Source organism: Panthera uncia, chromosome D2, assembly GCF_023721935.1.
Source record: "Panthera uncia isolate 11264 chromosome D2, Puncia_PCG_1.0, whole genome shotgun sequence".
NCBI lineage: Eukaryota > Metazoa > Chordata > Mammalia > Carnivora > Felidae > Panthera > Panthera uncia.
This window is the reverse complement of record NC_064818.1, coordinates 14,995,472-15,020,948: the sequence shown is the minus strand read 5'-3', so window position 1 is coordinate 15,020,948 and position 25,477 is coordinate 14,995,472. Positions and strand designations below refer to the sequence as shown.

General features: G+C 45.5%; 1 protein-coding gene across 1 annotated transcript in view; it reads left to right on the top strand.

Moving 5' to 3' along the window:
* Positions 1–6,101: 6,101 nt before the first annotated feature.
* The window catches only part of NTPCR (nucleoside-triphosphatase, cancer-related), a 31,929-nt gene continuing 12,553 nt past the window's right edge, over positions 6,102–25,477 (top strand). Inside the window, exons 1-3 of the mRNA XM_049645003.1 lie at positions 6,102–6,244; positions 10,338–10,500; positions 11,026–11,122. Coding sequence (XP_049500960.1) covers positions 6,211–6,244; positions 10,338–10,500; positions 11,026–11,122 — 294 coding nt within the window. The 5' untranslated portion in view covers positions 6,102–6,210. The remainder of the gene's footprint in view (positions 6,245–10,337; positions 10,501–11,025; positions 11,123–25,477) is intronic.

Here is a 25,477-nt window from a genome sequence, read left to right as displayed (position 1 = left end):
GCGCAGAACCCTTTCCATCTTGCAAAACTCAAAATCTGTCTCCATCGAACAGTATCTTCCATTTCCCCCTCCTCCAACCCCTGGAAGACACAATTCTACTTTCTGTCTTGATGAATTTGACTCTTCTGGGGACCTCATATAAGTAGAATCATACAATACAGCCGATGGTTGAACAACCCAGGTTTGAATTGTGTGGGCTCACTTACATGCGGATTTTTTATGGTACAGTATTACAAATGGATTTCCCTTCCTTATGATTTTCTTAATAACGTTTTCTTTCCTCCAGCTTACTTTATTGTAAGAATACAGTAGGTAATACAGACAACATATGAGGTAGGTGTTAATAGACTTTATGCTATCGATAAGGCTGCTGGTCCCTAGGAAGCTATTAGTAGTTAAGTTTTGGGGGAGTCAAAAGTCATACATGGATACTCACCAGCTCATGGGGTTGGCACCACTAACCACTGTGTTGTCCAGGGACGATTCGATTATGTTTGTCTTTTCATGCCTGCCTTCCTTCATGTAGCACGATGTCCTCAAGTTTCCTCCACGTTATAGCACATGTCAGGACTTCCTTCCTTTTTAAGGCTGAGTGACATTCCATTGTATGGTAGACCACTTTGTTTATCCATTCGTTCATTAGTGGACACTTGACTTGCTCCCACGTTTTGGCTATTTTGAACGATGCTGCTGTGAACATAGCTGTGTAAATACCTCTTTAAGTCTCTGCTTTCAATTCTCTTAGATATATACCCAGAAAAGGAATCACTGGATTATGTGATAATCCTAGTTTTGGAGGAACTACCGTACTGTTTTCCACAGTGGCCGAATCATTTTACATTCCCACCAACAGTGCAGAGTGGTTCCCGTTTCTCCACATCCTCGCCAACACTTGTGCTTTTCTAGTTTTGCTTGTTAGTTCGTTTGTTTGTCTGTAGCCACACGAATAGTGTCCAGAGTGTTGAGTGTCCAGAGTGTTGAGTTTTGTGCTGGTTTCATACTTGTCACTATCTAATTGTGTTGTACGTGTTGGTGTGGTTTCCCGAGTAGATTATTTGTATTTTTAGGGCAAAGACCCTATCATCTACATCTTTTGTTACCCTAGAACACCTGCTGAGCACTCTCTAAGCAGAAGTGATAAATACAATTGACGACATTGACATTGTATGTCTTCATTTGTGAGCAGAGGGCTGCTGCTATTCATTTGTATTTCCTTCCCAAGTATCTCTAACATAAAGGAGGACTTTCAAAAGTGTTCCGCTGGAAAATAAACGATTGAGTTAGAGATTCATTTATTTAGGAAGATTAACTGGACACCTAGATAGTGGGAATAGAGTGGTGAGTAAGCCTGGTTCAGTTCCCTCTCTCATAAACTTTCATTCTAGCGCAGGAGAAAGTCATTCAATAAATTTAAATCACTAATTATTCAGTAATGACTAGGGTAAGAAAAATGAACTAGAAGTTCAGGAGGCTAAAGGAGTTGTATCAGGGACACGTGGCATGTTCTGAGGGATCAGGAATGATAAATAAATGGTAGTTAGGGGAAGATGGTAAGAGAGAGAGCCTTTGAAACAGAAGAAGTAGCATATGCAAAGGCCCTGTGACAGAGAGCATATGATTCTTCTGGGTGTGTGCAAACATTTTGCATTTCTTCCGTACCAAGAAGGAACCCCAGGAAACTCAAGGTTGGGCTAGTCCTCCCATGCAGCAATGCCATCATTTCTAGTCTCCTGCACCAAAGTGGTATGAAGGCATTCTTAGTATCTTGCTGGGAAGCCTAGAAGCTAACTATTCTCAGCTCTTCAAATGTGAGGGTCTGTGGAGCAGTGAACAGGGTCAGGTATTGAGTTTCTTCTGATAACTCCCTACTCTGCTCTTGATTGACTCAGTTTGCTGCATCATCATGAAATAAGGACTAAGAGGTAGGGGTCTTCAGGTAGAACAAGTTCTGTCTGGGGTGCCTGGGTGGCTCAGTCCGTTAAGCATTCGACTTCGGTTCAGGTCATGATCTCATGGTTCGTGAGTTCGAGCCCCACGTCGGGCTCTGGGCTGACAGCTCAGAGCCTGGAGCCTGCTTCTAATTCTGCGTATCCCTCTCTCTTTCTCTCTGCCCCTCCCCCTGATTGCTCTCTGTCTTTCTCAAAACTAATAAACATTAAAAAAATTTTTTTAATTAAAAAAAAAAGAAGTTCTGTCTATCCTCATCTCTATGAAAATATGCCCCATCTCACACTGGGGTGACCAAAATCAAGAATCCAGGATCTTTGTTTCACTAGCCAGTGGGGGTTGTTTCTGGGGGGGGGAGTAAGAACAGAATCTGCCTGAAAATGCCCCCCATTACTTGTTTGTCACAAGTTAACACTTCATATATCTAGTCCCATTCACTAGCTTTCAGACCTAGCATGGTGTTGAGAGGGGATGATGGGAAAGGAATCAACGTACCAAATCTGGTTCTGGTCTCACTCTTCGTACCGAACAGTTTTCTGACTTTGGTTGGGCAGGTTACTCAGTTCCTCTGAGGCTTGATGTATCTATAAAGTGAGGGTAGGGGTGGGTGAGACTCTCTGCATCACAGGGAGTATAAAAATTCAGGGGGTTAATATATGTCAAGTGCTTAGCTCGCAAGAGGTCTATTTTAAGGTAGTTTTAAAATATGTTCACAGATCCTTTAACAATTATCCAGTCAAAAGGTACAGTCTGTGTCCCCAGTATCGCTCCAAATATAAGTAGCAGAGTACCAGAGCCCGGGACTGAAGCTGACCTGGAAAGTTCTGGGATGGGGATGCGGGTTACGTGCGCACGTGCAAATGTGTGACCGGTCTATCGGTTTCCATCGCTGTTGTCACAAATTACCACGAACTTAACAACTTACAATCCCACCCCTTTATAAGCTGACAGTTCTGGAGGTCAAAAGGCCAGCCACAAACATAACTGGGTTTTCTGCTCAGCCGGGCTGAGTTCTCATCTGGGGACTCCGGGGGAAATTCCAGAGCTCATCCTTGCTGTCAGCAGAGTCCAGGTTTTTGAGGTTGTGGGAGTGAGGCCCCATTTCCTTGCTGGCGTAGGGTCGATTGAAGGCGATTTAACATAACGCGTCTGCACGGTGCATGCGTTTGGGGGGCAGGGAATCTGGGGAGTCATTTGACAATTCTGTCCACAACAGGTAGGACAGCTGCTTCACCTAGAGGCTCCTCAGAGCCAATTTTCCCAGCCACCCGCTGTAACTTCAGGTGACCTTGGCAAAGAGAGGTGGAAGGGACAGTGTGTGTGACCCTGATGGGGAACCGCAGGGCTGTGACCGGGAATGTCTAGTGGGGATTTGCTGTCCCAGTACTTAGTACGTCACACGAACCAACCTCCATTGTCTGCATTGGAAGGGGAATCCTCGTGGGTGAGTACCCTGCCCAATCTGTTGGTGGAGCAAAGTCCTGTGGCTGCAAAGACCCGAGCATGACTGTTGAAGACTGGGAAAGCCTGTGCGACTCTCCTGCCCGTCTGCCATGGCTCCACTTCCCCCCCGACAGGCTGGTGCTGTGCTGTGTGGCGTTTACCAACACAGGATCATCTTTCATCTGGATCGTTACAGTAGCCATCTTCTCCAGCCACACAGGCTTGCTGATGTTCCTCCTTCAGCCAAGCACTCCTGCCTCAGGACCTTTGTACACACTGATCTGTCTTTCTACACTGCCATCTCCCAGACTTCCACAAGGCTCACTTCCTTCAGAGAGCTCTGCTCAGGCGGTATCTTCTCAGGGACATCTCCCTCGATCACCCTCCATAAAATTGCACACCCTTCGCATTCCCCGTCTTTTTGTTTTTCTTCCATGGGCTTACCAACATGTGGCATTGTATCTCTACGTTTTCTTGTGTATCTTGTGTATTTGTGTGTCTCTCCCCACTACACCATGACCTATACAAGGGCAGACTCTGTTTTCTTCACCGCCGTGTCCCCCAGCCCCTAGAACGGTCCCTGGCACACAGCGGGTGGATAAATGTGCTGTGGGTACATTCGGTGAACAAAGAGGTGAATGAGAAAAGATCCATTAGGGTCTTGCCTTTGGAGGAATTCATAGCTGGGTGGCAGGAGAAAAGGTGGATATGAACAGATCTTTGTGGTGTCACATTGTGGGGTGCTGAGGGCGCTCATCACTTTGGGCGTTAGTTTTCAACATTTGGATGTGGGGAAGACACAAGGATTCAACCTACAGCACTTACTCTGACAAAGCTCTTTGTTTTGCTTTAAAATGCTCCTCTGTCCTTTAACTGTAGAATGACCAGCCATCCTGGTTTTCCAGAACAGAAGGGGTTCCAAGGACAGTTTTGAAACTAAGACAGTCCTGGCAAAGCAGAGGTATAAAAACCAACCAAAAAACCTGTGTTAAGGACTTTTAGGATTTGGAAATCATAGAAAATTTAAACATATACAATTATACCATGGTTCAATCGTAAGCAAAAGTTAATCTCAGCACAATACTTGAATGACATATTTATTCTAAAATGTGTTCCTAATTATTCTAATATAAGGTATTTCATCTGTTATTGATATATAACACATAGAGGAAACTTTACCAAAGACTCAGATCAATGAATTCTCATGAGGTTAAGACACCATGTAATTGCCACCCAAATAAATGGCTTTTAATGTAAAAAAAGCCCACATCCAACTACAGAAGAATTTGCTTTTTGTTCTCTGAGACAGCAGTTCCCTACATCTGGAGTCTGTATGTTCCTTGAGCTACCTAAACTGATGCCCGCGAATAGCTACCAGAATGCCACGTATACCGTCAAAAGAAAATAATCCAACTCCTGGGGATCCTTGCAAATTATAAACTGTTTTTCAGTGATGGGAATTTTTATATTAATTAGCAATTAATGTTTACAAGTGTTTTGGTAGCATGAAATACTTCTGGTAAAAAAACAAGAGTGTATTTATGACTGTGTACATGTTTCCTTTCTTTTGGAAACTACTACTATGGGTTTTCTTGGCTGCATCAGCTGGTCTTGATTCCAATTTGCATGAGGTTAAAGATAAATGTAGGTGGAAAGCCCTACATTACCAGCGATGCGGCTTTGTAAATGTTGCCAAAATGATGGTAGCAGCTACACTGTGCAAATCTTATTTTTTAGATGATTACTTTTTAAATAGCTAAAAAACTGAGGCCCTCTGACTGATGTATATAGCAGGCTAAGGGGAGCCCTGGAGGTCCTGTGTGGGCACAGACCAATTAAGTTGAGCACTCAGTGAAATTGCTTTCTCAGCCAGGATGGAGAATGATTGATCACAAGTCAGACCGTACACATGTCAGGCTGAAAGAGTTTACAGGTAAATTTGGCCCAAGGCCATTGCCACTTCATTTCGCTGGCTGAAACACTTCAAGTGGTCAAGTGAGTGGGGGGAAAGCCACTTAATTCTTTGCGCAATGAGATCCTCCGGCGGGGTCTTGCGTTGGTTTCCACTTACGGTATGGAGGTAAGAAAGACCAATTTCTGGTCTTCATATGCAATGATGGGGGCTGGGAGGTCTGTCTATAAACAAGTGGTTCTCAACCCCAGGGAACGTTGGAAATTGCTGGGGAGTTCAAAAAAAAAAACAAAAAAAAAAGATCCAGATCCTCAGGACACACCCAAGACCAAACACTCCGAATTTTCTGGAAGTGGAGCCCAGGCATCAAGCACGTTTTATCAGGTAATTCTACTCGCAGCTATGATAGACGACGCTGGGCAAAGAGTTCGAATTGGTAGCAAAGCCTCCTCCCTCTGCGGAAGGTTTCCGAGACCAAACTTTCAGGAGGGTTGGGGTAATTTCAGCTTGCAGGTCCGGACGTCAGCGGCAGGACTTAGACCACGGCGCTCACCTAGCACAGCACCAGTTTAGTAATAGGCATTCTCACGCACGTCTCCCTTGGAGACCCCCCCCCCCCGCCCCGTGAGCCGGAAATCTACGATCAAGGACAAGGGGCCGAAAAACTCTGGACCACCCCACTCCCGACCGCGGACGTCTCCACTGCGTACGGAGATCAAGAGCCCAAGGCGCATGCGCGAGCAAGACCGAGGGCTGAGGCATGGGGGGGGCGGCGCTGAGGCGCCTGCGCGGCCGCGGGGGCGGTGCTTCCGGTCGGCGGAGGCGGGGCCCGGCGCACGCCGGGGGCGGAACCTGGACCGCGACCCCGACCCCGACCCGGGCCGCGACCCCCACCCGGGCCCACCGGAATGGCCCGGCACGTGTTCCTCACGGGGCCCCCAGGTAACCCCGCCCGGGTCTCCGCTTTTGGGCGGGGGGGCAGCCGGGGTAGGCGGGAGGTAGGGGGCGTCCCCGTGTACTTGGGAAGGGGCGGCAGGCTCCAGGGTTCTGGCAGCTGGTCCCTAAAGTCCCCAGTGAATGTTACGGGCTCCGTGACCCCTTCCCAGAGAACGTGATTTTAAGTACAAAAGACAGGGCTAGAAATGAGGCCAAGGCTGGTAAGAAAAAGAGCTGTGGTTTGGTAGTATGTGGGCTTCTTTACGAAGGCATTAAAGGGGGGCGGGGGGGGGGTCCCACGGCAGCAAGCGTCAGGGCGCAGTTTTGAGCTCAGTGATGCCCGCCGCGGCCGTGATTGACGGGAAGGTGCCCGGTTTCTGTGGATGGTCACACGTGCCGCCGCTTCGGTGGCTCTGGCCTACCATTCGTAATGAGAGGAAGCGCGGGGTTTTCACCTGAACGGTAGTGAAACTGAAGATGAGACTTCCCACTCCCCAGTTGCCTGCAAGGGTGAGGCCGGGGGACGAGAAGCCTCGGTGCCTCCAGGAAGCCCCTCCCAGATCCTGTGTCTGTGGCTTTGGGCACATCCCTCAACCCTACGGGATCCCGATGGGAGAGTGTGCGTTCACGTGAAGCTGGAGGAGACGCTTTTTAAACCCAAGGCCCCACGCGTGCATCCGGCGTGACTCAGGAAGGTGGTGGCAGCATCAGATGGGCCAAGGCAGAAAGATGGGTTGATGGGAGCAGAGAAGGTGATTTATTTCGTCAGCTCCTTTGCAAGGTGTGCCTAATGTTTAAGTGAACTGAGAGCTCAGGTATCAAAGATTGTCATTCTGGGCCTAGAACCCTCTTTCGCTTTATTTTAGTGGTTATGTGTTGCCCAAGTAGCAAAGGGCATACTTAGTATTGTGGACTCCAGAATGTTCTTTTTACCAGGCAGTGGAGGCGCTGTGAGGAGACCGGTTTGAGAGATTTCTAACATCCAGAGTAGTCCCTAATACTGCAAAAGACCGTCTTCTGAAAATTGAGTCGTCAGTCCTTTATTTGAACCTGGGAATGCTGTTCTCTCAGCAGGCTGGCCTCAAGACATCTATGTGTTTCATAACAGAAGTGATCTGTTGTTGTTGTGATAGGATCTGCCTGGCTCCTGGAGGTGGCTGGGGACAGAGAGGTGGGCCAGATCAATGCTGGTTCTTCTTCCTGTCCCCTTTTTTTTTTTATAAAAGTTCCATGTACACACAGTTGAAAGACAAATGATTCTACAAGATAGCTTGCCTAAGCCTGTCCTAAAGACCACTCACCTTCTCTTTCTCTCCATCTTCCTAATGCAGTTATAGTGTAATTTTGATTAGCCCAGTACAGGTAAAAAGTAATCACAGAAGAGCCATGTAGTTAGTAATCTATAATTTTCTTTTCCTTTTACATACACGTCCTCCCCCCCCACCCCCTGCTTTGGAGTTACTGTTTTTTTGTCATAGTTTCTTTCTCTCATCAACTTAGTCTCAAACTCTGCCTGCTATCTAAATCTAGTCTACATATTCAGATCATCAGGTAATGTGTCTTTTCAAAGAGGTCACTTTTTGTTGTATATGCTCAGTGCTCTGCTTGCGTCTCCTTGACACTTAATGTTTTTCCCAGCTGTCCAACCTGTGACCCATCTTAGAGGGCTTTCTCTGATTCTCTGATTCTCTGATTCTCTGATTCTCTGATTTCTCTAGATTCTGTACCTGTGTGCAGAGCAGGCCTGACGGGCCAGGGAATTCCTGTCCCCCAGGAGCAGCCTCCAACCCATGAGAGACGGGAGTCGGTGGATAAACTCTCTACTTCCTCAGCCCTCAGGCAGGAAAACTTGAGTCACGTGCCCAAAACTGTCTCCCAGAGTTCCCCAGTGGGCTTAGCTATCCACGGAGGTAACTTGCGTGATAACGCAGTTACTTCCCTTGGAGTCTTGGGGGTCACTTTCCAAATTAAACTTCCCGCCCTTGAATCTTTTATCTCAGGGTCAGCTTTATGAGAGAAGTAGAACCAAAAGGTTTCTGGAGCTTTCTGACCTGCCCTTCTTGCCTGTGTGTGATATGGAGCCGTCATTTTGGGGTCTCCTTCAGCATAGGTTACCTCTTCGTGTAGACAGCTCTAGGGTAGTAGCTTAATTGATGGAGATGAAAAATTAACTGAAAGATGATTTTTTAGAGCTGATCAGGAAGGGGCTTGAGCCAGCACCAGTGTTCTGCCCAACATGCAGGACACAAAGCGTCCCCTTTTATCATAGCTGCCCCATGTTATCTTCTTCAAAATGCAGTATTTTTTTTTTCTTACGTTAAGAGTAATACCCACTTACTATTAGACCAGAAAAAAAAAAAAATCAAAGTTTTAGAGAAGAAAGTGACAATCACATGGAATTACAACACACAGAAATAAGTGCTGTAAACTTTTCCATTTCCGTCTCAACATTTCCTGTAGATACATACACTTCACTTTTTTTTTAAAAAAAAAGCATAATAGGATAATGCTATATATATATGCCTACTGTGCCTTAACCTGCTTTTTCTCTGTTTATCACTGCCATATTGCGGTCTGTTTTCTGTGCTAATAAAGATAGGTAAACAGTATTCTCTGTAAGGCCCGTATGGCATTCCTGCATATTTATATGTCGTTATATACATGATACCGCAATTCACCACTCCCTTACTGGTCACCATATAGGTTGCTCTCTATATTTTGCTATTATCATGAAAACTGACGTAAAACCCCTATTCCACGTATCTTTGTACTGTCGTCAGACTCTTGCTGAAGGTGAATTCCTAGGCACAGAATTGCTGTGTGCTGCGGAAGGCACGTTGAAGTCGCCCTTCAGAAAAGTACCAACTTACATATCCACCAATGCCACTGGCCCGTATTACACAGGCTCTGCCGGGACTTTGCTAAACAGCAGGTACTGGGACACAGAGCTGGGATGAAAACCCTACACGGTTCTCTTCCAGCCCCAGTGAGCACGTGGCTGGGATCCCCTCGGGTTGGTGTTCACGGGCCAGAAGGCCAGCCGCCACCGTTTGTTAGTGTGAATTAGGAGGAGAGGTTTATTAAGTAACAGTTCATGGTTTATCTCATACAAGCTTACAAGGTTTCTTGGGGAACCCTGATGACTCTGAGGAGGCAGCCATAGAAATAATACGACTTTACAACCCTGTGGTATCTCAAAATAGTCTATTGCGGGCTTGCCGGAGGATTCCCATTTTTCCCATTTTTGATAACCGTGATGCCATTGACTTAGATGTCTATGGAGCAAGTCATGGATACACACAAAGGCCCCTGTTAAATTATATGGTCCTTACTAATAGTGCCTGGCTCCACGGTGTCGGTGATTCCCTGTTGGTACCTGTAAACACACCCGAGTAGTTAACAGGCCAGGTGGATGGGGGTGGAGGTGATAGGTTGTAAGTGGGGAAGGCATTGGGGGGCAAGCCAGAGGAACCGTGAGAACAGCGGAGGAGGTCACAGAAGGGGCTGCCGACCCGATCGGATTGCTCTTGTGAGAAAGTTTAAAGATTGCCATTTCTGGTGGTGGTAGTGGTATTGAAGGGATGCTTTTCTGGGAGACACAGCAATGTTAAGTCCATGGAGGAGTGACGGGATTTTCGCGGGTAAGCGTAGGTCCAGAGTGTTGGGAAGGTTGAAATCCTAGTTTAAAGTGCCCAGCCTTCGACCCAAGCATGACCAGTTTTGCGTCCTGGTGAGAGCGTGGCCACCCAAGGAAGAGAGTAAACTTAGTTCCAGAAGCTTGTCTCAGAGGGTGCGGATGGCACTCGGCTGTCACCGGTAAGCCGCTCAGTTGGTTCTGGGATGGTGTGTGTGACAAAATTAATAATGTTTCAGAATTTCAAAATAAAACTAAGATCCCATTCATATTTTTAGTATGCTTGAAACTGAAAAGTTTTAACACCTGGAACAATCAAAATGAAAGTGAATTAATATTCATAAAATTCCTTTGCAGCCCATTTCTCTCCCCCACTGTGATTGCTCTCAGGCCCTGCGTGCTGTTCCCTCCAACAAGGGGGTGGTTCCTAATGGATTTTTTGTTGTTTTTTTGTTTTTCTTTCAGGAGTTGGGAAAACAACATTGATCCAGAAAGCCAGTGAGGTTTTAAAATCCTCTGGTGTGCCTATTGATGGATTTTACACAGAAGAAGTCAGACAGGCAGGGAGAAGAATAGGATTCGACGTCGTCACCTTATCCGGCACGCGGGGAGTTTTGTCTAGAATTGGGTACTGACATTTCATTTCTATGATGTTTTATTCTCCCTGGGCACAGGATCGAGCCAAATAATCTCTGATCCCTATCTTGAAGAATCTTGGGCCTTTGCGGATTTCTCAAAGAAAGAAAACAGACTTTGAAACCACGATATGAAAAACAAAGTACAAAGATAGCATATTTCACTTAAAACTTACTCCACTGAGTACTAAATTTTTATCATTTTGTAATTCGTCATCCTGTTTCTTGTGCTACTTTTCCAAGATAGTTGGGGCGCTGCCTCCCTGTAGCTTGGGGATCGGCACCCCCAGGTAACTTCCAGGGCCGGTGGCGGTGGCGTGGTGGGCATACTTGTTGGAAACCCTGTTCTCAGGAGACGGCACGGCATCAGGTTAGCTTTGCATACTACCGCGTTTTGTGTAGGTGATGTCTCAGGGTGATTTAGCATATGTCGAAGGGCCAGAGGCTCAGTGGCCATAGCTGCAAACCAGAAATCAATACAGGGGTCTTTTCAACAAATGCACTGTTTCTTTATTCAGCTCAGAGCCTCCACCTGGAAAACGCGAGTGCCGAGTTGGGCAGTATGTGGTGGATCTGACTTCCTTCGAGCAGTTGGCACTTCCGGTCTTGAGGAACGTAAGTGTGTGATTTCTGCTTCTTGAGCCCATCTCTTCTTCGTGCTCCTGGGAACAGAGTGGTTTTGCTCCTAAGGAGCGGCCAGTTTTGCATTTTACAGTTTAAAAGTTTTCAAGTGACTGAGCTGTAAAGAAGATATGCACCGTAATTTGATGTCACTATGAACTACAAATAAATTCCTCCTCACCCAAATTTAGCCCATGGAAATATTTTATACTGGGAGAACTCTGGTGCCCAGCTCCCAAGGCTCCCAAGGTTAAGTTTTTCCTTTGCCTTCCTCCTATTTATATCTTAACCCTGTTAAGATTTAGGAATGTTAACCCTTAACATTTAGGAAGGGAAGATGTCATTACAGAAATATTACCAAATTACACGTCTTCCTCGGCTTACGAGGGCGTTACCTCCTGATAAACCCATCATAAGTTGAAAGTATGGTAAGTGGAAAACACATGTAATACATCTAACCTACTAACCAGCTGACCTTAAACATGTTCAGAACTCTTCACCTCAGCCTACGGTTGGCAAGATCAGGTAACACAAAGCCTATTTTGTAATAAAATGTTGAATATCTCATGTAATATGTTGAATATTGTACAGAAAGGGAAATACATAATGGCTGTGTGGGTGCAGAATGGTTGTCAGTGTATTGGTTGTTTACCTTCATGAGCCTGTGGTTGCCTGGGGGGTGGGACTGGCTTCTCCTGCCCAGCATCGGGAGAGAGGATCCTGCATGCCACCGCTGGCCCAGGAAAAAGTCAGAATTTAAAAGTTGACCTCTGGGGGCGCCTGGGTGGCTCAGCCAGTTAAAGCATCTTACTTTGGATTTCAGCTCAGGTCATTATTTCACAGTTGTGACATCAGGCCCTGCATTGGGCTCTGCCAGGCATGGACCCTGCTCGGGATTCTCTCTCTCCTTCTCCCTCTGGTCCTCCCCAGCTTGGCGCACAGGTGCTCGCTATCTCTCAAAAAAAACCCATTTTTTTGACCTATGGTTTCTGGTGCATCCATATTGCTTTCACACCACCATAAAGTTGGAAAATCATAAGTTGAACCATCGTAAGTCCGGGACCATCTGTGATATACCGTATATCACTGTATTATCTGTTTTTTATTTTGTTTTGTTTTGTTTTGTTTTTTTGTTTTTGTTTTTTAAACAGCGTATTGAGATATAATTCATATACCATACACTTCACTCATTTAAAATATACAATTCACGGGGCGCCTGGGTGGCTCAGTCAGTTAAACATCCGACTTCGGCTCAGGTCATGATCTTGTGGTCCGTGGGTTCGCGCCCCATGTTGGGCTCTGTGCTGACAGCTCAGAGTCTGGAGCCTGCTTCGGATTCTGTGTCTCCCTCTTTCTCTGCCTCTCCTCTGCTTGTGCTGTCTCTCTCTCTCTCTCTCAAAAATAAACATTAAAATAAAAAAAAAGAAAGGAAATAAAATACACAATTCATCTTTTTCTAGTATATTCATACGATCGTGCAGCCAGTCATCACAATCTAATTTTAGAACATTTCCATCGTTTCAGAAGGAAACCCTACACCCATTAAGCAGTCATTCTTCATTCCTGTGTCTCTCCCAGCCCCTGGCAACCCCTGCCCTACCTTTCTTTGCCTGTCAGTTTGCCTGTTCTGGGCATTTCGTGAGAAGGGAATCCTAGAATATGTGGTGTTTTGTAACTAGCTTATTTAACTTAGCATAATGTTTTCAAGGTTTATCCACACTGTAGCACATCTCGTTCCTTTTCATGGTCAAATAATAGTCCATTATGTGGATATACCACATTCGGTTGATCTGCCCATCTGTTGATGCTTCCACTTTTTGGTTATTGTGAATAATGCTGCTCTGAACATTCGTGTACAAGTGTTTGGGTAGATGTCTGTTTTCACTTCTCTTGGGCACACACTTAGGACTGGAGATGCCAGGTCAGGTGGTAATTCTGTATAAATCTTTTTGAGGAATTAGCAGACTTTTCCTGGCCAGCTTCACATTTCCACCAGCAGTGGGTGAGGATTCCAGTTTCTTCACATCTTTGTCAGCACCAGATATGGTCTTTTTTAATTTCATCCATTCTAGTAGGTGTGAAGCGTTGTCATATTGTGATTTTGATTTGTATTTCCCTGATGACTAGTGATGATGAGCATCTTTTCATGTCCTTATTGGCCATCTGTGTATCTTTTTTTTTTTGAGATATGTTTATTCATTTGCTTTGCCCATTTGTAAATTGGCTTAGTTCTCTTTTTACTACTGAGTTGGGCGATTTTTTTTTTTTTTTAAGTTTATTTTGAGAGAGAGAGCATGCACACATGTTAGGGAGAGGCAGAGAGAGAATCCCAAGCAGGCTCCACACTGTCAGCACAGAGCCTGACTGAGGGCTCAAACTCACAAACCATTAGATCATGACCTGAGCCGACAGAGCCACCCAGGCGCCCCTAAGATTTAAAAAAAAATTTTTTTAAGTGTTTATTTATTTTTGAGAGAGAGAGAGAGAGACAGAGCACAAGTGGGGGAGGGGCAGAGAGAAGGGGAGACACAGAATCTGAAGCAGGCTCCGGGCTCTGAGCTGCCAGCACAGAGCTCGACGTGGTGCTTGAACTCACGAGCAGCGAGACCATGACCTGAGCTGAAGTCGGACGTCCACTCAACCAGCTGAGCCACCCAGGCGCCCCTAAGATTTTTTTATAAGTTCTGGATACCAGTCTGTTATCAGTTATATGATTTGCAAGTATATTCTTTCATTCTGTAGATATCTTCCCTTTCTTTATGGTGTCATTTGAAATATGAATGTTTTTGAGAAGTCCAGTTTATCTGTTTTTCTTACGTTGTATGTGCTTTTGGTATTGTAGCAAAGAAGACTTTGCCTGACATAATTTCGTCAAGTTTAACTCCTATGTGTTCTTCTAGGAGTTCGGTAGTTTTACTGTTACATACAGGCGTGTAGTCCAAAGTAATTTTTGTATATGGTGTTATCCAAATTCCTCCTTTTGCATATAAATATCCAGTCGTTTCAGTACCATTTGTTGAAGACTGTTCTCTTTCCATTTAATTGTCTTGACACTCTTGTTGAAGTCAGTTGACCATGAATGTAGGGATTAACCTTGGACTCCAAATTCGATTCCGTTTATCCTTATGTCAGTTCTGTCTCTTCTTAGGTCAGGAGTACTCTGTCTTACTGAAGTTTGGATTTTGATCGGGTTGTATTGAATCTGTAGATGAATTTGGGGAGTATTGCCACCTTAATAATATTAAGTCTTTTGATCCATCCACATGAGATCTCTTTCCATTTACCTATATTGTTTTGTAGTTTCTAGCCTACATGTCTTATACTTCTTTTTAAAAAATTTTATATCTTAGTATTTTACACTTTGGGGTGCTATTGTAAATGGAACTGTTTTCTTAATTTCATTTTTGGAATTATCGTTACTAATGTATAGAAGTACAAGTGATTTTCATTTATTGATCGGTTTTGTATCCTGTCACCTTGCTGAATTTGTTTATTGGTTCTGAGTTTTCCAGTGAATTCCTTAGAATTTTCTTTGTGGAAAATCATGTCATCTACAAATAGAGATGGTTTTACTTTTTCATTTCTACTTTGGATGCCTTTTATTTCATTTTCTTGCCTAATTGCCCTGGTTAGAACCTTCAGTTCACTGTTGAATGGGACATACTCATCTTGTTCCTGATTGTAGGGAGAAAGCATTTAATCTTTTATCATAAAGTATGATGTTGTCTGTGGGTTACTTGTAGGTGGCCATTACCGGGTTGAGGAAGTCCCTTTTTATTCCTAGTTTGTCGAGCGTTTTACAACGAAGAAGTGTTGGGTTTTGTCAGATCCTTTTTCTGCGTCTACAGAGGTGATGATGTGGTTTTTATCCTTTATTGTATTAATAGAGTGTATTATGTTAATTGATTTTTGAATGTTAAACCAGCCTTGGTTCTTGAAATAAATCCCTCTTGGTCATGATGTGTGATTGTTTTTATATGTTGATGGATTCAAAAGGATTATATGCAAATCCTTTTATATGTTGCTGGATTTTTATATGTTTGCAAATATTTTGTTGACGGTTTCCATGTCTGTATTCATTAGGGGTGTGGTCTGTAGCTTTCTTGTGATATCTTTGTCTGCGTTTGGTATCAGAATAATACTGACCTCAGAATAAGTTGGGACGTGTTCCTTCCTCTTCTGAGTTTTAGAAGAGTTTGTGAAATATTGGTATTAATTTTTTCTTTGGATGTTTGATATACTTTACCAGTGAAGCCCCTGTGGCCTGGGCTTTTCTTCAGGGGAAGCTCTGTAATTACGAATTCAGTCTCTACTTGTATAGAGGTGCTGAGTTTTTATTTCTTGTTGAGTCAGTTGTGGTAATCTGTGTCATTTAGTAACTTGTTTTGCTTACCTAATTTGTGGGCATACAGTTGTTCGTATATTCCCTTATAATCTTATTTATTTTGTGAGATCAGTGTGTTTTCCCTTCTCTTCACGCCTTATGTTAGTTATTTAAGTTCCCTCACGCCCCCCCCTCCTTTTTTTTTTGGCCAGGAAAAGATTTGTCAATTTAGTCAAACCAATTTTTGCCTTTGGAGTATATATTACTTTTTAAAATTCATTCATCAAATATTTATCAAATCCTAGGTATACACTTGTGAACAAAACAGACATGTTTTCTCCTTTCTCCAGACTCAGTCGAGTGGGAAGTGTAGACATTGAACAAGCAAGTGGACAGTTGTCATAAACACCGTGAAGGTGACACGTGGGGTGCTGTGAGAGGTGCCAGGAGCTGACTAGATCAGGTGACCAGGATGGAGCTCTGGGGAGGTGATGTGTAACTGAAATGGAAGATGGGGAGGCACCGTCACTTCAGAGGGAGACTACAGGCCCGTTGGGGGGGCGGGGTGGGAGGTTCTATGGAGAATACTACAGATGATGGGAAGAGATAAACTGAGGCCCCACTGCCCTGGGGTGGGAGTAGGTAAAGAAGAAGGTGTGGTTGGTAAGGGGGGTGGGACCACACGATCAGGGCCTAGTAGACTGTGAGTTTCATTTAATTTGTGATAGACTTACTGCTTTGATGTACTTTTACGGAAATTGGATGGTGCAGACTTGGGCTCCCGAGGCAGGTCTGAACCTTCCAGAGGCATCTGTTATGCCAGCAGTAGAATCCAGGGTCTTTCGCTTGGCCTGGTGGGCTTTTTGCCATCTGGCCCACTAACCTCCGACCTCCTGTCACCGTTCCCCAGCCACGTGTCCCCCACACGTGCTGGGGCCGGTGCCATGCCAGCCTTTGGCTCTCAGCCCTGGCGGTTTTCTTTGGTTGGTGCACTCTTCTCTCTGCCTGTCTGCTCTGTTTTGACATTTGGGGCTTGGCTAAAATGTGCAGTTGGGGGCTTTGGTAGTTGGCCGAGGCTGCTGAAAATTTTAACTCTAGCCTGCGGAGGGTAGTTCTGATTTCAGAGGGCTGGTGGGGTCCTGTGCTCTGGTTTGCTAGGGGGCTGCTGCTCCTCAGGACCCGCCTTCTCCTGGGCTTCCTCCCCCTCGCTGGCTCCCCTCACCTCCTGCCTTTTGGAACCTTCCCTCGGTCCCGTCCTGGGTCTGTTGTGGCCACTGTGTTGGTGGGAGCAGTCAGAGAACAGGATATTTTTCTCTCTAGTTCTTTTCCCACCAGATGCATACCCTCTACTTAAATGATCAAAGGGCAAGTGACGCACTTCAAATGAAATTCCTGTTGAAGACTCTGGCTTTGGGCACTGGATCAATACAGAGAATTGATTTTTACTTAACCTTGCTTAGAACAGACTGAATCCTGGGAGAGCAGTGCTCACATACGTGCTTGGCGTCTGTCTGCAAGATTATATAAGAAGTCATACGCTGACTGGAGTAAGAGCTTGAGTCTCTCTTTTTTAATTAAAAAACAAAGGAAAGCAGACATCTCCCAATTTTTGATACTTTGATTACCAAACCCAGACATCTTTGTTTTGGGAAGACTTCCCAGGCTGCAGGTTCTTACCTAGTCGAGGTCACAGATTTTTTTTTTCTGAAGTACAGATTTTTCTCCCATCTCACATATATGTTTTGTTGGGATGAAGAAAGAAAAAGGAATTAGTGTTTTGCCTTCAGACTTAAAAAAAAGAATGAAAGATGGGGCACCTGGGTGGCTCAGTCGGTTGAGCTTCCAACTTCGGCTCAGGTCATGATCTCACGGTCTGTAAGTTCGAGCCCCGCGTCGGGCTCTGTGCTGACAGCTCGGAGCCTGGAGCCTGTTTCGGATTCTGTGTCTCCCTCTCTCTCTGACCCTCCCCCATTTATGCTCTGTCTCTCTCTGTCTCAAAAAAAAAAAAAGAACAAAAGAAAAAAAGTACAAAGGTAATTACACGACAGAAATAAGAATATAAAGAGATAGTATGGGCAACTAACATAACCTGAAAGCTTTAGAAAGCACATTTAGGCAGGTGGAAACCTTGATATAGATAGCCCGTTAGTTTATAGTGCCCGGGATGTCAGAAAACACTAACTCTCACTGTACATTAAGAATTATCTATGAAGTGCCTCCTACATGTAAGAAATTTCACTGTGGATGACAAATATTTTTGAGTTGTGTCTAATGAAAAACATAAGGGAAATAATCCTCGGGGCTGGTAGGGGTGTGCCTGCTCTGAGCGGGGAGGTAAGAACCGAGCTGGAGCCTAGGAGCTGCTGGAGGCCGGGGCAGGGCTGGAGGGGGAGGCACAGATGTGACCCCGGCCCCGGCTTGCTTCATTTCCTTAGGCCGGAGTGGAGACTGATGGACTCTCATGGGCACACGTGGTTAATAAAGGAGAATACAGTAAGACCGGGAAACACTGTAGACTCATTAAGGGTTTTAGAAAGTCCTATGTAGGGTTGAATATCGTTGATTCTTTTTGTCATTCCACCGGTGACTTCTTTCCCTTATTTGACCATGTTTATTGTTTTCCTGAGTTTTAACGTTCTCCCTACTCAAGCTAGCAGATTTGTAAAAAATATGAAACAGAAATGAAGAAGGGGCACCTGGTTGGCTCGGTCAGTTAAGCGTCTCTTTAGTTCAGCTGGGGTCATGATCTCATGGTTGGTTAGTTCGAGCCCCGCATTGGGCTCGGGGCTTACAGCACAGTGCCTGCTTGGGATTCTTTCTCTCCCTGTCTGTCTGCCCCTCCCCTGCTTGCACGGTCGCGCTCTCTCGCTCTCTCTCAAAAAATAAGTAAAAATAAACCTAAAAAGGGGCGCCTGGGTGGCTCAGTCGGTTGAGCGTCCGACTTCAGTTCAGGTCATGATCTCACAGCTTGTGGGTTCGAGCCCCGCGTCGGGCTCTGTGCTGACAGCTCAGAGCCCGGAGCCTGCTTCAGAATCTATGGCTCCCTCTCTTACTCTTTGTCCCTCCCCTGCTCATGCTCTGTCTCTCTCAAAAGTAAAAAATAAATAAACGTTAAAAAAAAAAATTAAAAAAAAAAAAAACCTAAAAAAATAAAGAAGAAAATAGGAATAACTCCTAATCTTCTCACTGGGTTAACCACTGTTAGTGTATTTCATTTCTTCCTTCTTTCTACTTGATTTGTTCCATCATTCCATAATGGGGGAAAATACTTCGTATCGTTTTGTACGATTGGGTTTTTCCCCTTATTATGACTGAGTGACATGGGAATGGCCTTCCAACAGGATCACCTTCACAACTGTGATCATTTAATGATAGCGCAGTATTTCATAGTGTGGATTTTCACCTTTGACTTCAGCATTATCCCCTCAAGTGTCAGATGTTAACCCTTTGTACACCAGCCTTCTCTCCAGCCCTGGTTGTTTCCCTGGGGGAGGATCTGAGGGTGGAGGTCCTGGGTTGGGGGGTTGTGAACTTCTGGGGCTCTCTGCGTGCTGCTGGGGTGTTCCCGTGACACTTGTGGCCCTTTGTGCATGTGCGTGCACACACACACACACACACACACCCCAGCACTTGGGAGTGTTGGTCTCCTTGCTCCTTCGCCAACACCTGGCACTCTGCTGGTCTTCAGTTTTCCATCCTTCTTTCCAACACTTCTTTGCTTGGATTCATGTTGTTAAGTTGCTAATGAGGTCAAATGTTTGTTAGTTTATTGTGTACTTTTTTAATCTAATTGTTTTTGTTTATTCCTGTAACCATTTTTTTCCTTTTGCCTTAAAAATATCTTTCATAAGGCAGATGACCTTTTTATATTTATCGATTGCGTTTTTCTCAGTTTTTCACTTTGGTGATCTATCTTTCTTTCATTCTTTTCATATTGAGAGAGTCTGTCCGTTTTCCGAGTTAATTTGGAATTTGTTTCTTCTGTAGTACCTTTTTTTTTTTAAACATTTATGGTTTTAATCCATCTGGATTTACTTTGAGTGTAAAATACAATGAGACTCTCAATTGCTTTTCTTCCAAATGCTTAGCCGGTTTACCAAAGCCGTTTGTTAAATAACCCAGTTGTCATTCATTTATTATGCCTTGTTAATTATATTAAGAAATGTGTGTGTGTGTGTGTGTGTGTATAATGTTTTACAGTTACCTGTTCTTTTGCCTGTTTGAGCCTTACATCAGTACCACACTGTTTTAGTTGCCATGCTGTCTTATCGTTTAAAAAGTTGTCTTATCCATTCTTGTCTGTCCATTTTTCTGAATCCTAGTAGTGTTGATGGTCATGGTGGTGGTGGTGGAGGAAGTAGTTAACATACCGAGCACAAGCTCTGCACCAGCCGCTAACTCATTTACTCCCCAGAGTAATACTCGGTTCCTGTTTTACAGACGAGGAAACTAAGACAGAGGACAGAAATTTAAATTCCCCCAAGGCACACAGCTTATTAGTGGTAGAGCTAGCATGAATGGTGGAAATAAGACTATTACCCATCGCAAAAAGTCTCATATGGGGGCACCTGGGTGGCTCCATCGGTTGAGCGGCCGACTTCGGCTCAGGTCACAGTCTCACGGTCCATGAGTTCGAGCCCCGCGTCGGGCTCTGTGCTGACAGCTCCGAGCCTGGAGCCTGTTTCGGATTCTTTGTTTCCTGCTGTCTCTGCCCCTCCCCCACTCGCACTCTGTCTCTTTCTCTCTCTCAAAAATAAATATTAAAAAAAAAATTTTTTTAAGTCTTATATGGAGTGATTAGAACTATATAAAATGAGTCATTTGGATAGAAAAGGATATCTTAAGTTTTCAGACGTTTACTCCCCAGAGCTGAAAACCTGGTATCTCTGGCTTTCCATTTCCATTAGTTTAAAAAAAAAACTTTGTTTTTTGGTAAGGTTATTTAGAGGTTTCTTCTGTTTTCCGATGCTTCTGTAGTTAGGATTTTTTTGCCAGTTTTTTATTGATCACAGCTAACAGGCTAATGCTGGCCTTTTCCATAATGGTCTCTTTGACAGCCACACTGAATGCTTTATTAGAATTTGTTGCAATGTAGGATTTAGCATTTTATTGGCTCCCAATATATCTCCTACTCACACAAAAAGGTAATAGATTCTAAGGTTTTAAATAACAAACAAGATCTACTCAAAGCCTGGTTTTCTAGGCTGCACCATGTTCTTTATAATTAAGATCCACGAAAGGTCTAAGAAGCTAGAACCAGAACACCCGATGAAAATCATAGTCGAACCTGTTTTGATCAAAATGAGGCTTTTGGTGTAGATTTGTTTTCAAAAGCAGGATCTTCTTTTGATTCTGAAATGAGATTCTGCTTCAGATCTTTGAAACTTCCTTTGAAGGTCAGAGGATTCCTGTCTGGGGAAAGGTTATTTTGGTACCACTTGACCTGGAATTGCCACTTAGTATTTCAGGCCAGTAGGCTTTAGAGAGAATTTAGAAGAATCAATTTCTAGTCAGGATCCGTTCCTGAAAGGTTGACAGGAGCCCAAGCCTTGCTTTTGAATTTCCTCCATTGTTAGCAAATGTGACATTTTTTCTTTGTTCCTCCTCACTTTCTATTTCTGTACCTCATGATCATACATATGCACTGCAAGATCACCAGAGAAATAAAAAGCTGTCTGGCGCAAACATAAAAATTAATTTTAAAATCGTCAGTGAAAACATGGCTGCAGTGAATCAAAATCAGAAAAGGAGCTGGAGGTTCAGCGTGAGGTCGGCTCTGCGGTTTGCCTTGTAGGATTTGTCATGGCAGCCCTTTCTGGTGATCTCTGTGGGGCCGCATCCCTGTCAGGGGCTCCCAGGGGAGATGTGAAACCGGCCCCCTTCGTTGGGAGGGCAGAGGGAGACCCAAAAAGAGGCAGGCGCTCATCCGAGGCTGGTAGGCGGGCAGTTGTAATCGGCAGAGGGAACTTCTGTGCAGGGCCTGCCCTGGACCGGCAACATGAAAGGGTCCCTGCTCCCACCTGCCACATCTTAAGAGTTTAGAGAGCAAGAGAGAGAGAGAGACGCCTTAACTGGGTTCAGGCGGGTATATTGTGCAGGTGTTGTGGACACCACGTCAGTGTCTCAGGGCTGCGTCCTTGGAGCGGCCTCTGGGAGCGAGAAAGGCAAGTGGAGGGCTCATCCCAAGGACGGGATGGGGTGAGGAGCCTCCCACCACTTGCGTCCAGCTCATGGGTCAACTGGTGATCGCGTCTTCTCTGTGACCTTCCCCGCCAGCCCCCCTGATCCCCCCGGGCAGGGTCTGACGCTCCGTTACTTGTCGCTGCCGGTCTTGGTGAGCCTCTGTGACGTAGGTGCCGAGCGGGCACCTTGGGCTGCCTTGGGCTTCTCTGCCTCCGTGCAGTTCCTTCCTGCCACCCGCTCCCAAGAGGCACGGCAGAGTGCTCCCTGAGCGGGCCTGGGGCAGAAGTTGTGTAGACTGTTGCCTTTCTGCCTTTCACCCATCCGCCTTGCCCCGTTTGCAGCCCTCGCCACTGGCCGTGTCGTCTGGCACGCGTCAGTCCGAGGCCCTGCCTCCTTCGGAAGGAAGCTCACCCGTGGTGGGTTGTGCCTTGCTTGACGCTTAGACTGAGAAAATCTGAGTGTGAGTGTTCTCTTTTTTTTGTATTGATTCTAATTTTTGTCAATTGTATTGGGATGTAATGCTCCTCGTAGAGAAAATGACCAGGATAAGAATAATGCAGGACCACCTATATACTTGTTATCCAGAATCACCTGTCGTTAACATTTGCCCTGTGTGTGCTCACCCTCTCTCCCCACGTGTGCGCCCATGTGTGTTCGTACAAACACATAAACTTGTGGGGGGAACCATTTGAGAGTATGTTGCAGTCATCAGGGGGCTTCGCTTCTAAACGTTCAGTACAGTTTTCCTGAGAATAAGGACATAGTCTTGTATCATCAGTATAGTTCTCAACCTAAGTAAATTTTACACCAAGAAAATACTAATAATCTGCATTCCTCTGCCGTTTCGTCAGTTGCCTTAGGGCTGTCCTTTGTAACCTTTTTCTGTCTGGGCCAGGGTCCGGTATTACATTTAGTTGTCATATCTCCACGAGCTCCTTTAATCTGGAACGTCTTCTCAGGTCATCCTTCGTCATGTAGGACATTGGCATTTTCAGAGAAAAGGTCCTACTTTCACAGGACATTCCTCTTTGGAGCTTTTCTGGTGTTTCTTTGTGACGGCTTCAGTCGGAAGACTGCATGACTGGTGCCGTGCCTTTCTCGGGCATCTGCTCTCGAGGCGCGCCATGTTTGATGATGTTGGTTTTGGCTACCTGAGCAAAGAATCGTCCAAACTCCCAATGTGTATTTACTCTTTTTTCCTTTGAAATTAATTCGCGTCGAGTGGGGAGACATGTTAAGGCCGTGCACATCCTCCTCATCAAAATTTCTCCTAGTTAATTCTGATTTCTTTTGACTTTATTGGATTATCTGAAAATAATAATTTTCACTCTAGACTTTGACTGGGAAGGCAATTTAACTGCTGCCTTTTGAAATATTTTCTGTACCAAGGTGAGTAGTAATTAAGCATACGATCATTGTTCATTCAAAAGCTGAATTACAAAAGCCATAATGGTTGATTTGTCCTCATCACCTCTGCCCTTCTTTACTTCTGTCCAGTCTCCTCATGAGTTACAAAAGAAGTCATCACTGTTCCACTGTAGCCAAATCATTCAGCTTTCTCTCTCCTAGGTAATTTCTAATAAAAGGATGTCAGACCGCAAAGATACTAAACCTGATGGGGCACCCGGGTGGCTCAGGCGGTTGAGTGTCTGACTTTTGATTTCAGCTCAGGTCATGATCTCCTAGCTCAAGAGTAGAAGCCCCTGTGCTAACAGTGCAGAACCTGTTTGGGATTCACTCTCTCCCTTTCTCTGCCTCACCCCTGCTCATGCTCTCTTTCTCTCAAAATAAATAAATAAATCAAAAAAAAAAAAAAAAAAAGATCCTAAGCTTGAATCAAATTTAAATATTGACTGAGGATTTTACTAAGCAAGAGGAGTTTTTAAAAACGTAGTTAGTAGAAACACAGCTCATAAGGAAGCGGCAGGAGTTAGCACGTGGGGGGACCTGGTCCTCTCTTGCTGAGTGCGAGGGAGAGAGGTGGAGGGCGGAGGGCCCTTCCCCTGCAGGTCACCTCTTAACCGCCTGCCAAAGCAGGCCACTCTGTGTCCTGGATAAAAGGCTGTTGATGGCGTTACTTGTTCTGAGACCCTGAGTGTGTCGTTCTTTTGGAGTAATTGAGAGTAATGATTACTCCCAAAACGGGTCTGTGGCTCTGCCTCTGTAGCCCCTAGAAAGTACAGTGCCCTTGGTTCTCATTGGAGGCAAAAGTATTTTCCTTACAGTTAGATGGATTCCTTCCGTTCTTTCCTTCCATTTCCTTTGGTTCCTTTCTTCGATTTCTTTCCTTATTCACACTGAGAAGACGTGCGGGTGGTATTGCACGTGGGGTATGGAGGGGAGCTTTGGCATCAGGTGGTCTTGGGGTTGACACCCGCCTCTCACTTGGGAGCCCAGTGACTTTGTCTCACTGTTCCTCATCCTAAAACAGGGCTGCAGAGACCTGCTACACGAAGTTTCTAGGACTGAACGCGGAGTTCCCTGTAAAGTGTGTTAGTCCCGGGCCGCTAGGAGGGGCAGACGTAGGGATAGTTCTGATTGTTTCTGGTGAGAAGGCGAGTGGGGTGATGGGAGGCAGAACCTGGGGAAGGGCCTCACCTCGGCAGTCTGATTTGTGCGTGCCAGGGCCCCGGGGCCGGAGCCAGCTGGAAATCTGTCACGGACACCCACCAGCTCAGATGCCCAGGCTGGTCCCGAGGCGCTGGGATCACGAGGCGTAGCGGGTTCCCGATCCACTGGGCTGGCTGTCAGCCAGCAGATGCTGTTTCAGGCCCAGGATGGTGGAAGATCCTGAGGGCGCCGGTCTGGTGCTCTGCAGACAGGCGCTCGAGTGGGCGAGCCCCAGAGAGGCCAGTTAGGACACCCCGGAGGATCTTGGAGCCCTGGGCCCTGGGGTGGGAACGTCTGGCACCAGGGCAGGGACAGCTCCCGCCCAGGGCACGCCCCAGTAGAGAAGGGCTGGGCTGCAGGGCGCGTCAGGCAGTCTAGACATCTTGTCCTGGCCGCCAGCCTGTGATTTCCTCCCTGGGGACACACAGTCGAGTGCCACGAGACTGCTAAGGGATTTTGAAACTTTAGGCATGGAATAAGCACACATAAAAGTCTAGTCGGAGCCCTTCACTTTTAGCTGATAACTTGAGCCGTGGGCTGGCTTGGCTGTGGCCACTGTTCCCGCCATTTGCCTCTCTGGCTTCCCGGGACCGTGGCTGTTTGGGGGGCTCAGGGTCGTCATTCTGCCCCAGACGACTGCCACGCGCTCCCCAGTTCCCTCCCGCGACTTTGATACTCGTGGTCCCAAACAGGCCAGCTCAGAGGCCAGGCTGGGGGTCTGATAGTAAAGAAAATAATAAGTTCATACCCCCAGAAATACTTATGAAGTAAAGCATTCACAGTAAGACAAATTCACTTTTTTTCAATATAGTACTCTGGTTAAATGGAATTGCCTATTTCATTTAGGTTTACGTTTTCATTTGTGTTCTTAAAAGTGCTTTTAAAGATTAAACAAGAAACTGAAAAAAGTCACACAATTTTTAGGTCTCTGGCGTAGCTGGTACACAGATATCTTGTTGCTGCAAACTGATTTAATCTTTCCAGAAAGCAAACTAGCTGAGTGTAAGCCAAGTTATAAAATTCTTCATGGCTTCCCTTAACACTGGCTGGTCAATATTACGACTCTGTCCCAAGGAAATATCCTTTCTCTCAGAACACCCCAAGAACTGAAATATGCCTTGCACAAACAAGTGTTTCTACCTCTTTGTGACAGTGAAAATATACAGTCATCTGAAACGTAGGCCCGAGATAGGAGTGGTGAGTGTGGGGAGAGGGGTGGTAAGTGGGGGGGG